The 18,456-nt window shown below is 36.6% G+C and overlaps 1 protein-coding gene across 1 annotated transcript in view; it reads left to right on the top strand.

Moving 5' to 3' along the window:
• The window catches only part of CFAP47 (cilia and flagella associated protein 47), a 329,354-nt gene that overhangs the window by 69,807 nt on the left and 241,091 nt on the right, over positions 1-18,456 (top strand). Inside the window, exons 29-33 of the mRNA XM_075033536.1 lie at positions 228-459; positions 1,279-1,488; positions 5,736-5,829; positions 6,411-6,551; positions 13,861-14,056. Coding sequence (XP_074889637.1) covers positions 228-459; positions 1,279-1,488; positions 5,736-5,829; positions 6,411-6,551; positions 13,861-14,056 — 873 coding nt within the window. The remainder of the gene's footprint in view (positions 1-227; positions 460-1,278; positions 1,489-5,735; positions 5,830-6,410; positions 6,552-13,860; positions 14,057-18,456) is intronic.

Here is an 18,456-nt window from a genome sequence, read left to right as displayed (position 1 = left end):
CTTTAAGTGAAATTAGATACCAAGAATATTATTTGTTTTATTCCCAAGATGTGCACATCACTTAAATTGTTTACTCCTGAAATAAGTTGATAATTCATTGTCTGTTTTTTGTTTTCAGAAAACAATTGTGTGTTAAAAAAAACCCCACTTTTTCTGGACTTGACAGAAATAGGGAAATAAGGAATGTTTCTGTTTGGTTTTTTTTTTTTTGTGTGTGTATCATTCAGAGTCGGATACTACTTTTGAAAGTGAGAGTGATGAAAACATGAGTGAGGAGAGTGAAGCTGACAGTCAAAGTGATGGGAGAGAAAATAAATTTGAATTATCATTTTTTCCTGAAGAAGATAAAGAGGAGTACATCTTCTTTCAGAAAACCCTAACTGCTGTTAAGAATTGGTTCACTCTCTTTGGTTGGTCTAAGGGACAAAATCCTATTTCAGTACCATATTCACTAAGACGGTAATTCATATCTGCTTAGAGCTAACTTATATCTGCCTAATAAAATGTTAACATATATACTAAAATGTTTTGGATATGATCTGAGGAATATAAACACACTCTAATGCACAGCTGCATATTAAAATTGTAGCATCTATGTGCTGTTTATATGAAAATGTCATTCAGGTGTTATTTTTCATTTTCTAAAATATATTTCCAACTATGATGCTCTGATGTAGCATAATGCAGTGTATGTTAAATATGCAGTTCAACCTATATGTCACCCTCTTAACTGAAATTGATTCTTCTCCCAGAATCAACACAGTTCTAGCAATTTTTTGTTCTTTGGTGGCATAAATAAGTGTTTTAACAATATTTCTTCACCCCCCCCCCACCCCCGTGAAGATCAAGAAACAGATGGGAAAGCAAATTTCATAATCAACAGTCTTGCAAACACCCTGGAAATAGATCAGTCTTAGTGGCATCACTTAGTTGATCTTATCTAGCTCACTACTAAATAATGAAGCAGCCAGTCTCCTGGGACACAAACACATAGGCATTTATTAACATGATAGAAATCAGAGTTATGTTTGGCAGAAAGCAGTGACAAACACAAATTTATTTATGAAATATTTCACATATACTTCTTAAATATTCTATGCAGTTCAAAATTCTTACATTATTATGAAAGTTCTGTAAAAAGCAAAGAGTGCTATACTTTTCAACCTTCTGGCTGCTGTTTTTACTTCATGGTTTATTAAATTTATCATCGTGATATATATAATGTTAGCTTATTTTGTGCATTTAAAGGAATAATATCAGAAGCTTTTTTTCTCTTAGTGATGTGTGTAAAGTCCAGATGACCTCTTCGCAAGAAAAGGTTTTTAAACAAAACCTTGGCAAAGATACTAAGACTGTTTATGACATGTTATTCCATCTGAGTGGACAGTTGTTACCAGGCATTACATCGAGCCAATCGTTGCCCCTTGATCCAGTTGAACGAATGTTACAGCTTCACCGGCAGCATTCTGCATTGCTTGCTTTCCTTAAGTAAGTACCTGTATGATAAAATATGCATGCATGTATCTTTTCTTTCCACTTTTTTTATTAGCATCGTTCAAACGTAATTCCAGCTGAACAATATACAGTAGCTTTAGGGTTTTCTTTATACTATAACTATTGGGATCTAAGATTTATGTATTATAAGCTTTAATTAATTTTTATCAGGTTTATCCTCTGCAGTTTCTACTAATTGAGGAGTCCTTTGGTAGGTCTATATCCAACACAGGAATTCCACAGGAACTCTGCTCCCTTAATTATGAAAGATGATGGCTCAACCTCATTCCTCAGACAGACTCAGTAGATAGCCAGATCAGGTTTGCCATTAATGATCTTACCATTCACTGATGCTCTTTGTCCTGTAATTACTGGCTTTTGCAAAAATTTTGTAGACTTAGTTTGTAATTTGTAGGTCTTTTATACTAATAATGTGCCAAGAAATAGAAGCACTATTCCTGTTGCTGAACAGATTTAGCTATTAGCTACCTTCATTGATAATCTTATCTTGTCATATAATATGGAACCACTGTCAAAGATGGTGCAAATCAAAAAAGGTTAATAAATTCTTCTTCATCCTTCTTGGCTGTTGCTGCTGTGAAAGAGAGAAGAAAATTAACTTCAGAGAAAGTCTAATGTCATGAAATCCTTCAAGATCATCAGAAGCCCTGAAAGACAGCATCTCTGCTTCTTTTCAGCATCCTCACCTAGTATTCAAGAGGCTGTAAAGCCATTTAAAAACTGTTATTTACATACTGTTCTAAATACAAGCTTTCTATTTAAGAATAGCGGACAGTGATACAGTTGTATTTGAATTCATAATGAGACCAATGCACACTGCTCCAACAACACTGGACTTTTATTTGCAACTTTCATCCATGTCATTTTTATTAAAAAACAGGCAGAGTAGCATTCTTCTGTGCATCATAGATAATATTGTGGCAGATGATTTGGAGGAGCCATTGCAGCAGTGGCAGAACCAAAATAATTTCTCATTGGATGACAGTGATACCTACCATCAGTCATCCTCCAAGTTTGAGTGCGCCACCCAATATCTTTGAGTATACCAGAAAGCCTTCTTGGTTGTTACCAGCTCTGGGAAACACTTCTTCACCCTGATTGTGTCAGGTGGCTTGGGCAGACAAGGTAAATTCTTTGCACTTTTTGAATTTGGATACAGTGGTGCATATGCTGTGAAGCTGGCAGTATACTTTTTAGTATGACCCAGTTTACTGAGTCATTGCACCTGAGAGAGAGAGGGAATGTCTCTATACATTATTTATCTCAAGTTTGTTTATTGTTAAATGCAAATAAAAACATTTATTCATAACATTGAAAATGAACAATGCAAGTGGAAATATTTCTTCAATATGTAGGTGAAGACATGAAAGAATGTCATTAATCTGCTTAAATTAAGTTTGTACCAGAAAGGTCTTCCAAAATACCTTACTTTGTTTATATTCTGCCAGCTTCTGGCAGGGAGGCAGTCAGGTTTCTGTACTTTTGCATATCTTATGCTTGAAGTTACCCCTAACAAAGTCTGTTCAGGAACTTCCATCAAAATATTCATTCACAGAAGTTTCCTTAGAGTTTTCATGGGATGCTTTTGGAGCACTCCTAGATAGGGTCAAAATTTTCTCCTGGTGGAGCCTGATGGCTCTTATGTCCAGTCTTCCCATTGAAATTTTCCAGGGAATCTAGGTGTCTTGAAACTAGCATACATGATGTTGCATAATTTAATATGATGATGAGTTTTGGGGTAAATGAATCCCAACCCATTTTGCTAAGCATAACAGTAATTGGAAAGAAATACTTAAGTGTTTCTAAGGTAGTTTCTTGGGCAATTTGGAAAGCTATTTAATAGCTAAATTTTAATAAAAGCCTTCAGTCTTACTGAGTTTTTTCTGTCAACTCTCTGACATATTCAGAGCAGAATTGGGGCAGCAGCCAATTGGTCAAAGCTAAGTTCAGTGCCTCTGGACACAGATACATTGATGACTGATGATTGACAAGGTCTGATGATTGGAAATGAAGTAGTAATCCACAACAACCCTAGAAAAATGGTCCAAGTTGCCATAGAAAAGCACTTCTAGCTGGACTCCTGTGCTTATGTATATTTGATGGTAGATGATTAAATTGGTGCTCAGTATGTGCTTAGCATTACCACATCCTGTTAGTTTCTGCCTCTTCTAGTTTGTGTGAATCCCATCAGATTTCTTCATTGTTCTTGATTTATGTATATTCTTTTCCTACCTGTGCATTTTAGGATCACCTAGAATATTTGCATTTCTTCACAGATTGTTATTTAAGAATGTTTATAGATCACAGTACAAAAATGTCTGATATCTGCACTGCTGGCATGACTGTATGTAGTGATGGTAAGACATCCACAGCCAGCCTAGATATGAGTAATTAATCTGTGATCTGCTATCCCTGTATGTTCATTGTGATTTGTGGAAAGTGCAAATTCCCTCCTGAAACCCAGGAGGACACTCTGAGATTAGAAACGTACAGTTCTTGGCTTTCTTCCCCCAACCAGTACTTTCTGGTCAGCATGGTTGAAATAAAGCATAATTCATCGTTCAAATTTTCCATTTGCTAAAGCAGGTGGATGTTGTTCGCTGTTTCAAGCAACATTCCAAGTATCAGTTTTATTCTCTGTCCCTCAAAAGGTTTCCTGGCTACATTAGCACAGTAGTAAAGGAAAAGTTTTGGTATTTTACAATACAACTAACTAATTTGTTCCAAGCTGTGTGTCTTGAGGAAAAACATCTTAACAGTGTGAAAATACTGATGTTGGAGAACTGGCATCATGTTAAATATTGACCTTAATGAGGAGGAATTTAAGACAGTGTTCCTCAATAAGAAAAATGCAGCGGATTCTGAAAGCATTCAGTTATATAGAACCCATCATTGCTATGATGACATGTAATGTTGTTATATAGCTTTTCTGAAGATGAAAATTGTAGGTTACACCTATTCCCATATATCTACCAAATAAAAACATTGAAAGAAAGAAAGGACACCTGCAAAGATGAATGTTGTATAGCTTCCTTCTTTTATCATTTGGGAAGAACTGAAGTTTTAGAGGGATTTCATGGGACAGAGTCTGTGACTTAATGGAAAATGGGAATTTCAGACATGGTAAGTTTTAGAACCAGACTACTAATTTGATGCTCTTTTGGGTCCTTGATTAAAATATTTGTCTTTTAAAAAACATGCTAGATAATTGTATGAAACATGAAATTCCAATAATCTGAGAAGATAATGCCAGTGTGTAAAATATGAAGACAAAAAATGTGCTGTTACCAGCAAAATATAATTCTGTGGGAAGAGAAATAAGTAGTCATGATCCTAATTTCAAACTGCGATGTATGACTTCTAACGTACAAATTAAATTGAATTTGGACTGTATGATACCGGAAAAGTATGATCACTTCATTTGAATGAGAGACTGGTTATATAACAAGAAAAGTTCATCTGATCATTATTCACATTAGCCATATTAAAAACACCAGAGAACAATGTAAATCTAGATACACTAGGATAATCTTTCTGACCTAAAAGTTAGGAAACTTTTCTGCTCCTCTGAGAAAAATAAACTTAAGAATTCTTCATTATTTTCCCTTTTCCAGCAACATTTGTTTAAAATGTGTCATTTGAGGCAAAGAGTATTCTTTCTTCATTTGGAAGTTAGCTTTTTTTGGTATTCAGTCTAATGAAGTTGCCTTTTGTTACTGCAATTACTTTTCCTATTGTCTTTATTAGTCACTTGAGAGCAGATGGCAGGTCGGTTTAACAATTAACAGAGTTTTGAAATACCTTTGCTTACAGCCATAAGACTTCCAATATCAGATCAGCAGACAGATAAAAATATCATCAAGTTTTAATTCTACTAATGTTAGTTATGCTGGTCCTTTGGCTTTCACGTGGAAATGGGTATTGTGTGTTTTGATGCTTTGTGCTATAATAAACCCTTTACAGAGGAGCAATTCTCATAAAGAAGCCAGTCTGTCCAGAGTTGTATGTGCTTTTAGCATTTAGTTGTAGGCATAGAAATTGAACATGAACTTCATAAATAGAAGCTATCTAAAGCAATTAGTAGAACTGGATCATTAGTCCAAAGCGTACTCAGAACTCTGAAGAGCTTACACATAGGTTAAGCAAGCTGAAAAACTTGGACTGCTCTTAAAAAGAATTATTTTGCTTACCTATTAACTTTTCCTGCTTTATGATTTCAGAAGCCAAGGAGCATATCTTCCTCATGTTATGCCAGAATTTCTGCTTGAACCTGATGATTATAAGAAATGGATTAAAGCGCAAACTGTAGTGAAGGTAGGTTTGGGTTATTTTTGTGTGTGTTTATTTTGTTTCCTTTTTTTCTTCTTTTTGTAACAAAGACCACATGCTTAGTGTCAGTCCTTTGAAGATGAATGGAACTTCTTTGTGGACCGTGAGTATTCCTACTGTGGTGACTGTTTCAGATTGCATAAATCTAAGCACATGCATGAGATTGAACAGAAATTTAAACTGACACCAACATTTACTCCCTTCTCCCCTGTTTTTTCTCTTCCATTCCTTCTGAGACTACTGATACCTTTGATTAATTTCCAACAGATATGTTTTCTCAAAGTAGAATTAATTTTACTGCTTTCTACTGGTTTTACCATTTAAAAAAAAAAATCCTATGTGTTGCCTCTCTGTCCTGATTGCTGCTTTCAACTCCTGTCAATTCCGTATTATGCTTATTCCTGAGATAGCAGGAAACTGTAAATGGTTCTAATGCTGATCATTATTGCACTATAGTAGATGTTATTAGTTAGTTATGTCATTGATTCATTATTGTCATCTTGTGAATTTCCTATCCAAACTACTGAAATGAATATCAAAAATAAATCTCATTCCCTTATTTGAAGGGTCGCACAGATGAGTTGAAAAAAGGAGATGTGAAAAACTCAGACATATTTAGCAACAAGCATCTATTCATTCTGGAGGACAGCATATTTGAGACAATGAGCAAACGAGCTTGGACAGATGTGCTACTGCAGGTATACAAGGTAAATTGTAAATACATTTACTACTTAAGTTCTGAAGAACTGATGGCAAAAAAACTTTGTTTTGAACAAGATATGTGGTATATTCAAGTTTTTTTTTCCAAACAGTTCTTTAAAACTAAATACTTTTAAGTATTTATTTCTCTCTAATAGAGAAGAAAAATAATGAGTGAGAACATTTTCATTTTCTTAGTTCTGAAACTTTAGTAGTGTGTTAATATGTTTCAGTTAAGAAATGCTATGTTAGAACAGTCTGCATTTTGTACGATTAAATGTTACAGAAATCTTTTCTTACAAATAAACAAAACTCTTCCACACTTTTTTCTTACCCTGGTTAGAAGCACTTTTCACTGGAAATACTTAGTTGACTAGACATATACCCAACCATGGTATTTATTATCTTATATTAGAATGGAATTTTTAAACAGGTAAGCTTTTTTATAATACCTATTCCTTTTAAGAAATAATGAACTTGGTCAGTATGGATTTCTTAAACTTTATTAAATTTTCTTTTTACTGATGTTACATAAACACTTTGGATGTCTAAATTATGTTTTCCAAAGTAAACCTGATGTGCTCACCAATGATCAGTAATGTTTGTATGCCTAAAAATAAATATTTACTTATTTCTATAAAAAGGAATGGAAAATAAATGGAAAAAAAAATTATTTGGGCTTCCCAGTACAAGAAAGACATGGATATACTGGAGTGTGTATCCAGTGAAGGTTCCCAAAGTTGATTTAAGAGACTGGAGCATCTGTCATACAGAGAGAAACTGAGAGAGCTGAGATGGTTCAGCCAGGAGAAGAGAAGTTTCAAGAGAGATTTTATCAATGTGTGTAAATATTGGATGGGAGGGTGTGGAGAAGACAGTGCCAGGCTCTTCTCGGTAGTGCCCAGTGACATGGTGAGAGGCTGTAGGCACAAACTGAAATACAAGAAATCCCATGTAAACATAAACTTTTTTACTGTGGGGGTGGTCACACGCTGGAACAGGTTGCCCAAGGGATTGTGGAGTGCCCATCCTTGGAGATATCCAAAACCCAACTGATCATGATCCTTTCAACCCACTCTAGCTGATTCTGCTTTGAGCAGAAGGCTTGGATTAGACAATCTCCAGAGGTGCCTTCTAACCTCAACTATTCTGTGATTATGTGATTACTTATTGAAAAATCATAATAAAGAATGACAAAAAGTATGTTAAAGAAGGCATGTAACAAAGATATAGAGTTGATCTACAATTAAAAATGTTAGAAAAATAGCTGAGAGTAACTTATATCAAACACTATGTACCCATGGGCTGAGACAGATGACTCTAAGGATACATGGGCACAGGGATGTGGAAAAATGCAATCACAGTGACCAGAAAGCAAGTTGCTTTTCTGTTTTTTCAATTTGCTGAATTATTTGTAGCTACATGACAGACTAGAACAGAGCAGAAAAAAACCCAAATTAATAGTATGCATGTGTGTTGTTTTGGTTTTGATTATTTATTTTTTTTCCTGATGAGATGAAACTAAAAAATAGGTAACTTAAAATGACTTGTTTCAATGAGGTATTGTATTGGGTTTATGTGGCAAGGTTTTGGTAACAAGGGGCTAGAGGGGTGGCTTCTGTGACAAGATGCCAGCAGCTGCCCTCATGTTGAAGTGAGCCAATGGTAGCCAGCTCTAAGATGGTCCTGCCACTGGCCAGGGCCAAGCCCATCAGAGACAGTGGTAACCTGGGATAACCTCTGGGATAACATATTTAAGAAGGGGAAAAAACAGCTGTGCAACAACAGCTGGAAGAGAGGAGTGAGAGTATGTGAGAGAATGTGAGAGAAACAACCCTGCAGACCCCCAGGTCAGTGAAGGAGGAGGGGGAGGAGGTGCTCCAGGCGCCGGAGCAGAGATTCCCCTGCAGCCCGTGGGGAAGACCATGGTGAGGCAGGCTGTCCCCCTGCAGCCCAGGGAGGTCCATGGGGGAGCAGATCTCCACCTGCAGACCGGGGAGGGCTCCACGCTGGAGCGGGTGGGTGCCCAAAGGAGGCTGTGACCCTGTGGGAAGTCCATGCTGGAGCAGGATCCTGGCAGGACCTGTGGCCCTGTGGAGAGAGGAGCCCATGCTGGAGCAGGTTTTCTGGCAGGACTTGTGACCCTGCAGGGGACCCACACTGGAGCGGTCTGTGCCTGAAGGACTGCAGCCCGTGGAAGGGACCCGTGCTAGAGCAGTTCATAAAGGACTGGAGCCTGTGGGAAGGACCCACTTCAGAGAAGTTTGTGGAGGACTGTGTCCCATGGGAGGGACCCCACGCTGGAGCAGGAGAGGAGTGCAAGGAGTCCTACCCCTGAGGAGGAATGAGCAGCAGAGGCAATGTGTGATAAACTGACCGCAACCCCCATTTCCTGTCCCCTTGTGCTGTTCCAAGGGAGGGGTTAGAGAAATTGGGAGTAAATTTGAGCCCAGGAAGGTGTTTTAAGATTGTTCTTATTTCTTATTGTCCTACTCTGATTTAGATTGGCAATAAATTTAATTTCCCCAAGTCAAGTCTTTTTTGCTCATCACTTATGCTAGAATTAGTGGAGCAGGATGATGGTTCCAAATAGATCTTTCATCTCTCTGACCATTGGTGTAGACACAAGAATAGGATAGAACACATGGTTGCTGGGGATATGAAAAAATTCAGGTTTAGATGAGTTTAAAGCTATTGTGAAGGTGTGCTTTTCATCATTCTAGTTCTGTTTCATGCATGAGGAGCATATTTTGGCTTCTCATTCATTGTTCCATCATCTTTCTATCCTATAATAGTATGCTTTTACAGCCTTATAACATCACATGCCTCTTCTCTGTCTCTCCTGCCAATGTCTTAGGAATTATACATCTCTGCTTTACTTTTTTTGTGGTAGCCTCATGCAGTTTGGCTAACATGGTATTCAATTCAGTATAAAAAGGCATAAAGAGAACTCTTAAGATAACATGACTTTACATTGGAACTAGTCACTTAACCTTGAAAGTCCTGTTCACTCTTCCAGACCCATTTGTTCAAACCCATTTTTGACAAGGGTGACATGACTGCTGGTGAACAAGGTTTATATATTTATTTTATTAAATTTGTAAAGGAAGTATGGGAATGATAAAGAAAAACAGGATATGAACTGCCAAGACAGCAAGATCAGTTTATATGAAAAATATTTGTTTGGTCTAGTGTTCAAATATTCTGAAGTTAAGAGAATGTTTAGTATCTTAAAAGCAGTTTCATTAAAAGGAAAGTAGAGACAAGCCTTTTTGTGATTACGATAGCTTGATTTCAAGCAAGATAAGATGGAACAGAATCCTTTCTTACTCACATAGCATGCTGCAAATTTCAGAAAATGTTGAAAGAATTCATCTCTTCACCAGACATGTTTTGTTATCCAATTTTATTTTAGAAATAAAATGTTGTTATTAGAAATACTTAATATTATTCTTTATCAACTAAAATGTCATCCCATATTGCTTTCTTGCCCATACCTGATGTGTTATGGTCCACTTATGAAAACTTCTGTTGCTGCAGAAGTTCCAGAGGAAAAAATGTATACATAAATCCAGCTCAGGAAAATAGAAAATGAAGTTTATTCTGAAGAAAGGCTAGAACCTGTGGAGAATAAACGGGGGAATCCATCATTTGTAAAGATATACTTTTAGTCCTCTTTTTGAGCAAGGGCTAAAATACTAATGGTATTCTACAAATCTTGCAAGTCTAGTCTAATGGAAATACATGGACGCTGGCAGCAGAAGTAGTAATTTAGCCCTTGATTCAGGCTGGATTTTCAATAAAGACAATTTATCTTTGAATTTAACAAGCATGTAGTAATAAGGATTGTTTTTATAGTTATAAGTAATAACATTTCCTATCCTGATAGCTGATTTTTTTTTGTTGTTGTTTAAATAAATACAGTGTGCTCCAAAAAGACACTGTATGCTAATGTCCTGGTCCCTCAACAAGGTCTCAATAGGAATGTAGACATGTGGGCATCTTGGGTTAGGATGGATTGGACTTTTCTTGTTAAGAGAGAGTAAAAGAATGTTTTATGGGTAAATAATGTTTCATTTTTTCTTCTAAATGTAGTTGCCATTACTCTTTCCTGTTTTGATCCTTTTGATAGAACATCAGGTTATACTGATGAAGGAATGTTGCAATAAATTAACTTGCAAAGAAACTGCCTTTTGAGAAAACATGAAATAGTATATATTTGATTGCTTTTTTTGCTATTGTTTTCTTCAAATTTATATCTGAGGATGCTGTTATAAAAGTTTGAGATTTCTTTTTCTCTTAAGATAGTTCTATGCAAATCAGTGAAGTGCCGTGGAGAGAAATCCAAATATTTAAATTAAGTTAGCTCAGCCTTCCCTGCATAGAACTAGGTTATGCTGAACTGAAATGCTTCAGGGTTTAAAAAGGAATTTCAAAGTAACTCAATTTTTTTAAAAAAACTGTAATTAAATATGGATGCTATAATTTAGGTCTCGTGTACATTAATAGTTAAGTAGGTTTTATATATTAGTATGTCATAAAAGGTTTTCTTCAGAAAAACTTGAAAGCAATGGATGAGAGTCCTTCATGTTATCTGGAAAAAAAAGAAATCTAGATGTAAATGTGAAAGCTGTGAAGTGACATGGCTGTAGCTGCATCATACTCTATGTAAGAGTGTTCCTCTCCTTCTGCAGCAAATGGAGGGATTATAAGGTTTTAACGCTGCCTCAAGAAATTGATGCTTTTTCTAATGTACCTGTTAAAATCTGGTATTGGAAAGCAATATGAAGAGAAATAATTATAAAAGGGGTGCAAGCCATTTTCATTCTGATGAGATGAAATGAAATGGCATAGCTTTTTCTTTATGTATATATGTATCAGGGAATTAAACATCACTGGGAATGTTTAAGGAAGTGAGAAACTGGGCCCAATTCAAACTTCAAAATAACATTTTACTGGATTGAGATTCATTGTCAATAGATGTTGATTAGTTGTTAGGGTTTTTTTTCTTTCTTCTTTTTTTCCTCCTTCAAACAATTAGTCCTTAATAAATTTATCCTAAATTATCTGTGAATTTATGACACTGTGGAGATGATGCAGTGTAGTTAGCATTTATGGCCATGGTCCTTGATAGTCTTAGTCACTGGTCAAGGTGATCAGGCCTGAGACCTCTTTGATGAGGGAGGATGGAACCAAAGCTGTTGACTTCATTGTCATCCTGAAAATCAAGTTCTGTGTTCTTCCTTGAAACACCTTTTTCTGTGCTGTCATTTCAGTTGGGGGAAAAAAAAAAATCAAAGGTAATGTGTAGAATTTTTACTTTTAACTTCTTTATATTTCTGATATATTTTATATACATATGTTTATATATTTTTTTTAAAATGTACATTCATGCAAGACTTAATCAAGGACCTCTGAGTACGAAGAAATTTTTTGCAGGTATTTTAACGTTTATTTTTTCAGGAGAAACAGTGTAATTTGGGCCTAAATGAGCAATTGGGTCATGAAAGATACTATTTCAAGATTGTCTATAGATTGCACTGGACATCAGTATAGTAGTTCAGTAATTAGTGCTTTGGATAGAATATACACAGTAATTCTTGGAATCCAGATGGGTCCAGTGATTTCATCCAGTTCATCAAAACTTGGAAAAAATATTTAGAATAATAGAATCATAGAATACCTTAAGTTGGAAGGGACCTATGAGGATCATCGAGTCCAACTCCCCGCTCCTCACAGGACTACCTAAAACTAAACCATATGACTAAAAGTGTCCTCCAGACGCTCCTTGAACTCTGACAGCTTTGTGCTGTGACCACTTCCCTGGGGAGCCTGTTCCAGTGACTGATCACCCCTCCCCATGAAGAACCTTTTCCTCCTGTCCGATCTGAACTTCCCCTGACGGAGCTTCATTCCCTTTCCTCGTGTCCTATCGCTGCTCACCAGAGAGACGAGATCAACACGTCCCCCCTCCGCTTCCCCCTTGAGGAAGCTGTAGACTGAGATGAGGTCAGCCCTCAGCCTTCTCTTCTCCAAGCTGAACAAACCAAGTAAGCTCAGCCATACCTGTAAGTCTTGCCCTCAAGGCCCTTCACCATCTTGGTTGCCCTCCTCTGGACACACTCTAGTAATTTGATGTCTTTCTTATACTTTGAGGTGCCCCAAACTGCACCCAGTACTTGAAGTGGGGCCGCACCAGTGCAGTGTAGAGTGGGACAATCACCTCCCTCGACCAGTTAGCGATGCTGTGCCTGATGCACCCCAGGACACAGTTGGCCCTTTTGGCTGCCAAGGCACACTGTTGACTCATGTTCAGCTTGCCATCAACCCAAACCCCTAGATCTCTTTCTGCAGGGCTGCTTTCCAGCCTCTTGTCCCCCAGTTTGTATGTATAACCAGGATTACCCTGTCCCAAGTGCAGAATCTGGCACTTGCTCTTGTTAAATTTCATACAGCTGGTGACTGCCCACCTCTCTAGTCTATCCAGATCTCTCTGTAAGGCCTCTCTACCCTCAAAGGAGTCCACAGTTATTCCTAATTTCGTATCATCAGCAAACTTAATGTACATTTGATTCCTGTGTCCAGATCATTTATACAAACACTAAAGAGCACCTGTGCTAAAATTGAGCCCTGGGCCAACCCCACTAGTGACTGGCTGCCAGCCTGATGTAACCCCATTTTACTATAATTCTTGGAGCCTGACCCATCAGCCAATCGTTCACCCATTTTATTATGGGCTTGTTTAGGTGTATGCTGGATGTTTTATCCAGAAGGATACTGTGAGAGACAGCATCAAAAGCTTTGCTAAAATCCCCAAACCCCACATCTAGTGGCTTCCCTTGGGTCAACTAGGTGGATGACCTTCGCATAAAAGGAAATTAAGTTGTGAAACCATGCTGGCTATGACTAGTGACTGCATTGTCTCTCAAGTGTTTTTCAACAACTCCCAGAATAACGTTATCCATAATTTTACCAGGCACCGAAGTGAGACTGACAGACCTGTAATTACCAGGGCCTTCCTTCTTTCCCTGCTTGAAAATTGGGACAACATTTGCCAGTTTCCAGTCAACTGGGACCTCTCCAGACTCCCAAGAGCATGTGGAAGCTTCAACTTGCATTTTGTTTAAGGAAGCAAAAGAATTCCCTAAATCCTCAGCAAATCTGTTCTCTTGTGTGTTATACATTTATGCTAATGTATAATCTATTAAGCCTTTTCTAAATTAGAAAGCCCTTTGAGTTTGAAGTGGTTTTTTTATCGTTTAACTTGAAATTGTTCTTTTTATAGTTCATGCTTAAAAGCAGTTTTTCTAATTTCAGGTATTTGTTCTTCCACGTGTTTCTTCGTGTAGTATCACTGACCTGTTCAGCTTGGAAAGTGTGCAGAACATGCCAAGAATAAAATCAGAACCTTTATCCAGTAATATATATTCTCCTTATGAACGAACCATCCTCACCTGGTTGAATAAACATTATGAGAAGAATCGAAGAACTGTGTGGAAAGATTGTCAAAAAGGTGAAATAATTCTTTCACTATGCTATTCCTTCCTAAAATACTCCTTTTTTAGACTTTTAAAATTGTTATTCATAGAGATACCATGACAACTTGCCACCGGAAGTATTTTGGGGGGGGGATAAGTTATTGCCTATCTGTACGTATTTCCTTTTCTTGCCTTTCTGTGTTCCAAGGTTTTTTTTGACTAGCACTGTTCATGAAATATCTTCTGTGTTCTGTGTGTTCTTATAGTTTCTAACTAGGCATAAAAGGTGAAATATGGTGAACCTTCTCACTTCTTTCCATTAATGATCTCAGAAAGGGACTGCTAGCAGTAATCACTTTCTCTTCATTTTGCTGTTAATAGTCACATGCAGATGTTAGTATTTATGCTTATAGTGGTGCATTTGAGAGCTAGCTCTTCAGAATTCTTAGAATAATTTTTGTATTGCCTTTATTCTAATGCCATTTAGGAAGGTAATGGAGACCAAGGTTCTAGATTTTTTTTCTTTTACTGCCTCAGAATTGGTGTCTGCTAGTGTGCTGTTCTTTCTGCTAAATCAGGCAGAGAATCTGATGGCAAAGGACACAGAAAAGGCTGAGGTACTCAATGCTGCCTTCGCCTAGGTCTTTACTGGTCAGACTGGCACTGAACTGTCCCAGGCCCTCAAGATGAATGGGAAAGTCTGGAGCAAGGCAGACTTAGCCTTGGTGGAGGAGGATCAGATTAAGGGAGCACTTAAAAAAATTGGACAAACACAAGTCCACGGGACCCAATGAGATGTACCAACAAGTGCTGAGGGGACTGGCCAATGCCATTGTGAGGCCATGCTCAGTAACCTTGGAAAGGTCAGGACAATTGGGAGGAAATTTGGACAAGGTTTGGAAGAAAGCAAATGCCATTCCTATCTGGAAGAAGGAGGATCTGTGGAGCTACAGACCAGTCAGCCTCATCTTGTTTCTTGGGATGGTGACGGAGTGAATAATCTTTGAAACCATTTCCAAACATATGAAGGACAAGAAATAGTTTTGGAGTAGTCAGCATGAATTTACAAAGGGGTATTCATGCTTGACGAACCTGATTGTCTTCCACAATGACGTGACTAGCTCAGTGGACAGATAGAGAGCAGTGGATATTGTTTATCTCAACTTTGGCAAGGCTTTCAACAGCCTCCTGTAACATCCTCATAAACAAACTGATGAAGTACAGGCTAGATAAGAGGACAGTGAAGTGGACTGAAATTAGGCTGAACTGCCAGGCTCAAAGGGTTATGGTCGGTGACACAAAGTCCAGCTGGAGGCTGGTCACCAGTGATGTACCTCAGGGGTCATTAGGCTGAATTTGTTTTTTAAGATTGTTCACTGGAGAAAAATTTATAGATCTCAGCAGATTTAATATTCTGATAATACCGTTGGTCCTTTAAATTTTATGATATTAAGGTTAATAATCAAATTTGTACTCAGGTATGATATTTTTGATCATGTTAGCTTTAAATTAAGCATTTAAACAGGCTTTTTCAGAGGAACAGTTAAAAGTGTCATAAGGAAAAGCATCAGTCAAAGTATAGTAAATATTCATACAACCCAGCTGAAAGTCCCAAACATCCACAATTTTCTATTTTTATTGTTATTTACTTAATATCACTAATTTTAAGAGAAGGATTTGTTCTTTTCTTCTTGCTACAGTCCAGATCAGAGAGCAATTACCACTTTTTGCTTAACGTTTATGCGCCTGCATATCATCATCCAAACACTCTGCTTTGAATAAAGAATTAGCCCTGACTAGCAATATGTCTTGACTATGGAGCTGCTTTCAGCTCAGACTCATCTGTTGGGTGATCCATCCCTACTAAATAAATGAAGATCTATCCAGGCCACATTTCTTAGTCTTTCCTTTGATACGTAAGCTACTTAAAGTGAAATGTGACAGTAAGCCAAGCCTAAGTAACTGCAGTGCAGAGAGGTTTTAAATATATATCTTTATTACTTCCTTCTAAAGTTGAGGATAACTATGTCATTCATCAGAATGCTTCTCTTGCAAGAATTAAGATCTCAATAGCTTAGAGAGAACATTAGCAAGGAGTTTACTATCTCTACATCTTCTGCCCTTACTGCTGCTAAAAAATAAGTATGTTTTAAAAGCAGCTTGGCATATGTTTTGGGAGGGCAGCCTTGTAATATGTCTTATTGACCATAAAATGGAAAGCAGTGTTGAAACTTGAGACCAAATGCTGTAAAACTGCAATATGCAACTTTGCCTATTCTGCTGAGACCTTAATTATACATGAAATATAAGATTCAGTGCCCACTTAAGGCATTATATGGGCAATAGTAATGATAGGAAAGGAAGCATGAATTATTTGAATGTAATAAATTTTCAGTTTACCTTCTACCATTCCTTATCTTCATGTTTCTTTTCAACATTTCTCACTGAAAGACTAACTACTAATAGTATGAAAAAATAAGAGTCAGGAAAAACCCTTTAAAAGTTGCTAGAGTATTAGAATGCCATAATTCAAACCCTGTACTTCCTAAATAGAAAAAATTTTGCATGTTAGTGAATTAAATTGCCACCTGAGAAGCTGTATGTCTCTTCCTTATTAATTATGGTTCTTGCCATGGTAAAAAAGATAAATTATGTTTTGGGAAATAAGGAATTTTCTTGAATGTATCCCAGGAAGATCTTGAAAAGAGTAGGTAATTCTACATTTAATATAAAATTATTATATCATATGACAGCCAGTAAATTGAACAATATCTGAACAGTCAACCTAAATCTGAGATGTAAGAGCTGTATCCAGAGTAGATACATCTCCATTTTACTGGAAAATCTGCTTAGAATGGAAATTCTGCTTAAGAGGAAAGAGAAGTGCTAATCCAGTGCCAATGCAGGTTTGTCTGAAAGTGTTACGCATAGTAGCATCTCTCAAGATTCTTACTCTCAAGTAGGAAAGTTTTTGTTTTGATGCATTTTATTCACTTCACTGTGAGGTGGTTTTTTTTGTTGTTTTTTTATTTTTTTAATTATGATATCAATTTAGCATGGCATCTGCAGTAAAAATGTTGAGGAAGGAGAGATTTTAGTGTGAGAAGACATGGCTTCACAAAATTATATGAGAATTAAATAGAATTCTTGTTTGTTTTAAAACTGGTTCTGTAGAACTTTTACTTAAGGTTTTTTCTAATATAGCAATTAAACACACTCTTTTCTTTCCCTTGTTTTCATGAATTTTTCTTCCTCTCCCCTCTTGCTTCTTTCCCCAGTTTTTAGGAATGGTATTTATGGAGTCCATTGATTCCTTCTTCTCAATTTGATAGTTCTTAGAGACAATTGAGAAACAAGAGTTAACGGATATTTTTTATCTTTGAAGGGTAAAAGGGAAGAATCTTATGTAATTTCATGTAAGATTTCTTTCAGTTAAAATCACTGCAATACAGGCTTTTCCCAAAGAATGAATCTTGCTTTTTACATAGTTGATAAAAAGCTGAATTAAAGAAGGGGAAGTGACTATCTAATGAACTGCCATCATGAGTATCATAAGTCTGACTTCCAACAAAATATTATGAGAACCATTGTTCTTGAGTGATAAATCCTGGAAATTGTTTTCTGAAATATAAGTTAGCAAAGTTTTAAGCCATTTTTCTGTGTTATATTTCATGATTTGCACAGCAGAACACAAGAATGAAACATAATATATAAATATGAAGTCTATTAACTAGGCTTTTCTGTCCTACTTGCCTTTCTTAGTCAACCTGAATGCTCCATGTTTAAGAATTGCATTGTATCTTGTTCCCTTTAGCTGAAAAACCCACAAGATCATATCAGGGTTTTATTCAACACAAAAGAGAAAAAGAATTCTTTTCCTGAGTTTTAAGTTCATGTACAGTTGAGAAATAAGCAAAACTCCATGTTTAATTTAACTTTTTAGGTTTTTGGAGTAGTATAGAAATATTTGTTTTGTACAGTTTTATTGTTTTTTACCAGCTGTCATTATGCAGCTTCAGGGAAATAAAAGTATGAAGAAGGATAGTCCTTGGAGCCCTATACTGAAAAGATTCAAAGTGTTCATGTTTGGAAAACTCTTTAAAAGATCTTTGAGAAACAAAAGCCCTAACTCTTCAGGCTCTGTATATTTGTGTATATATTTGTGCATCTACATATATATGTGTGTGTAGACGTGTGTGTGCTTATATATAAAAACATATATGTATATATACATATATGCTGATCCTCAAACACCTAAATGACGTAAATAGGAATAATTGGGTAAATATTTAGGAAGAAATTTTGTTTCCTTATTTGCAGTACACTTTGAGATGCCTATACAGCTATCCTACTTTCAGCAAAACAAAGTGCTTCACAGGGTTTGTATGTTAATTGGAATAAATAAGCTTTCTGATTATTTGTGTAATTAATGCAA

The sequence above is a fragment of the Buteo buteo genome, chromosome 8 (assembly GCF_964188355.1).
Source record: "Buteo buteo chromosome 8, bButBut1.hap1.1, whole genome shotgun sequence".
Lineage (NCBI taxonomy): Eukaryota > Metazoa > Chordata > Aves > Accipitriformes > Accipitridae > Buteo > Buteo buteo.
Note: the sequence above shows the minus strand (reverse complement) of the source record. Positions and strands in the feature narration are given on the sequence as shown.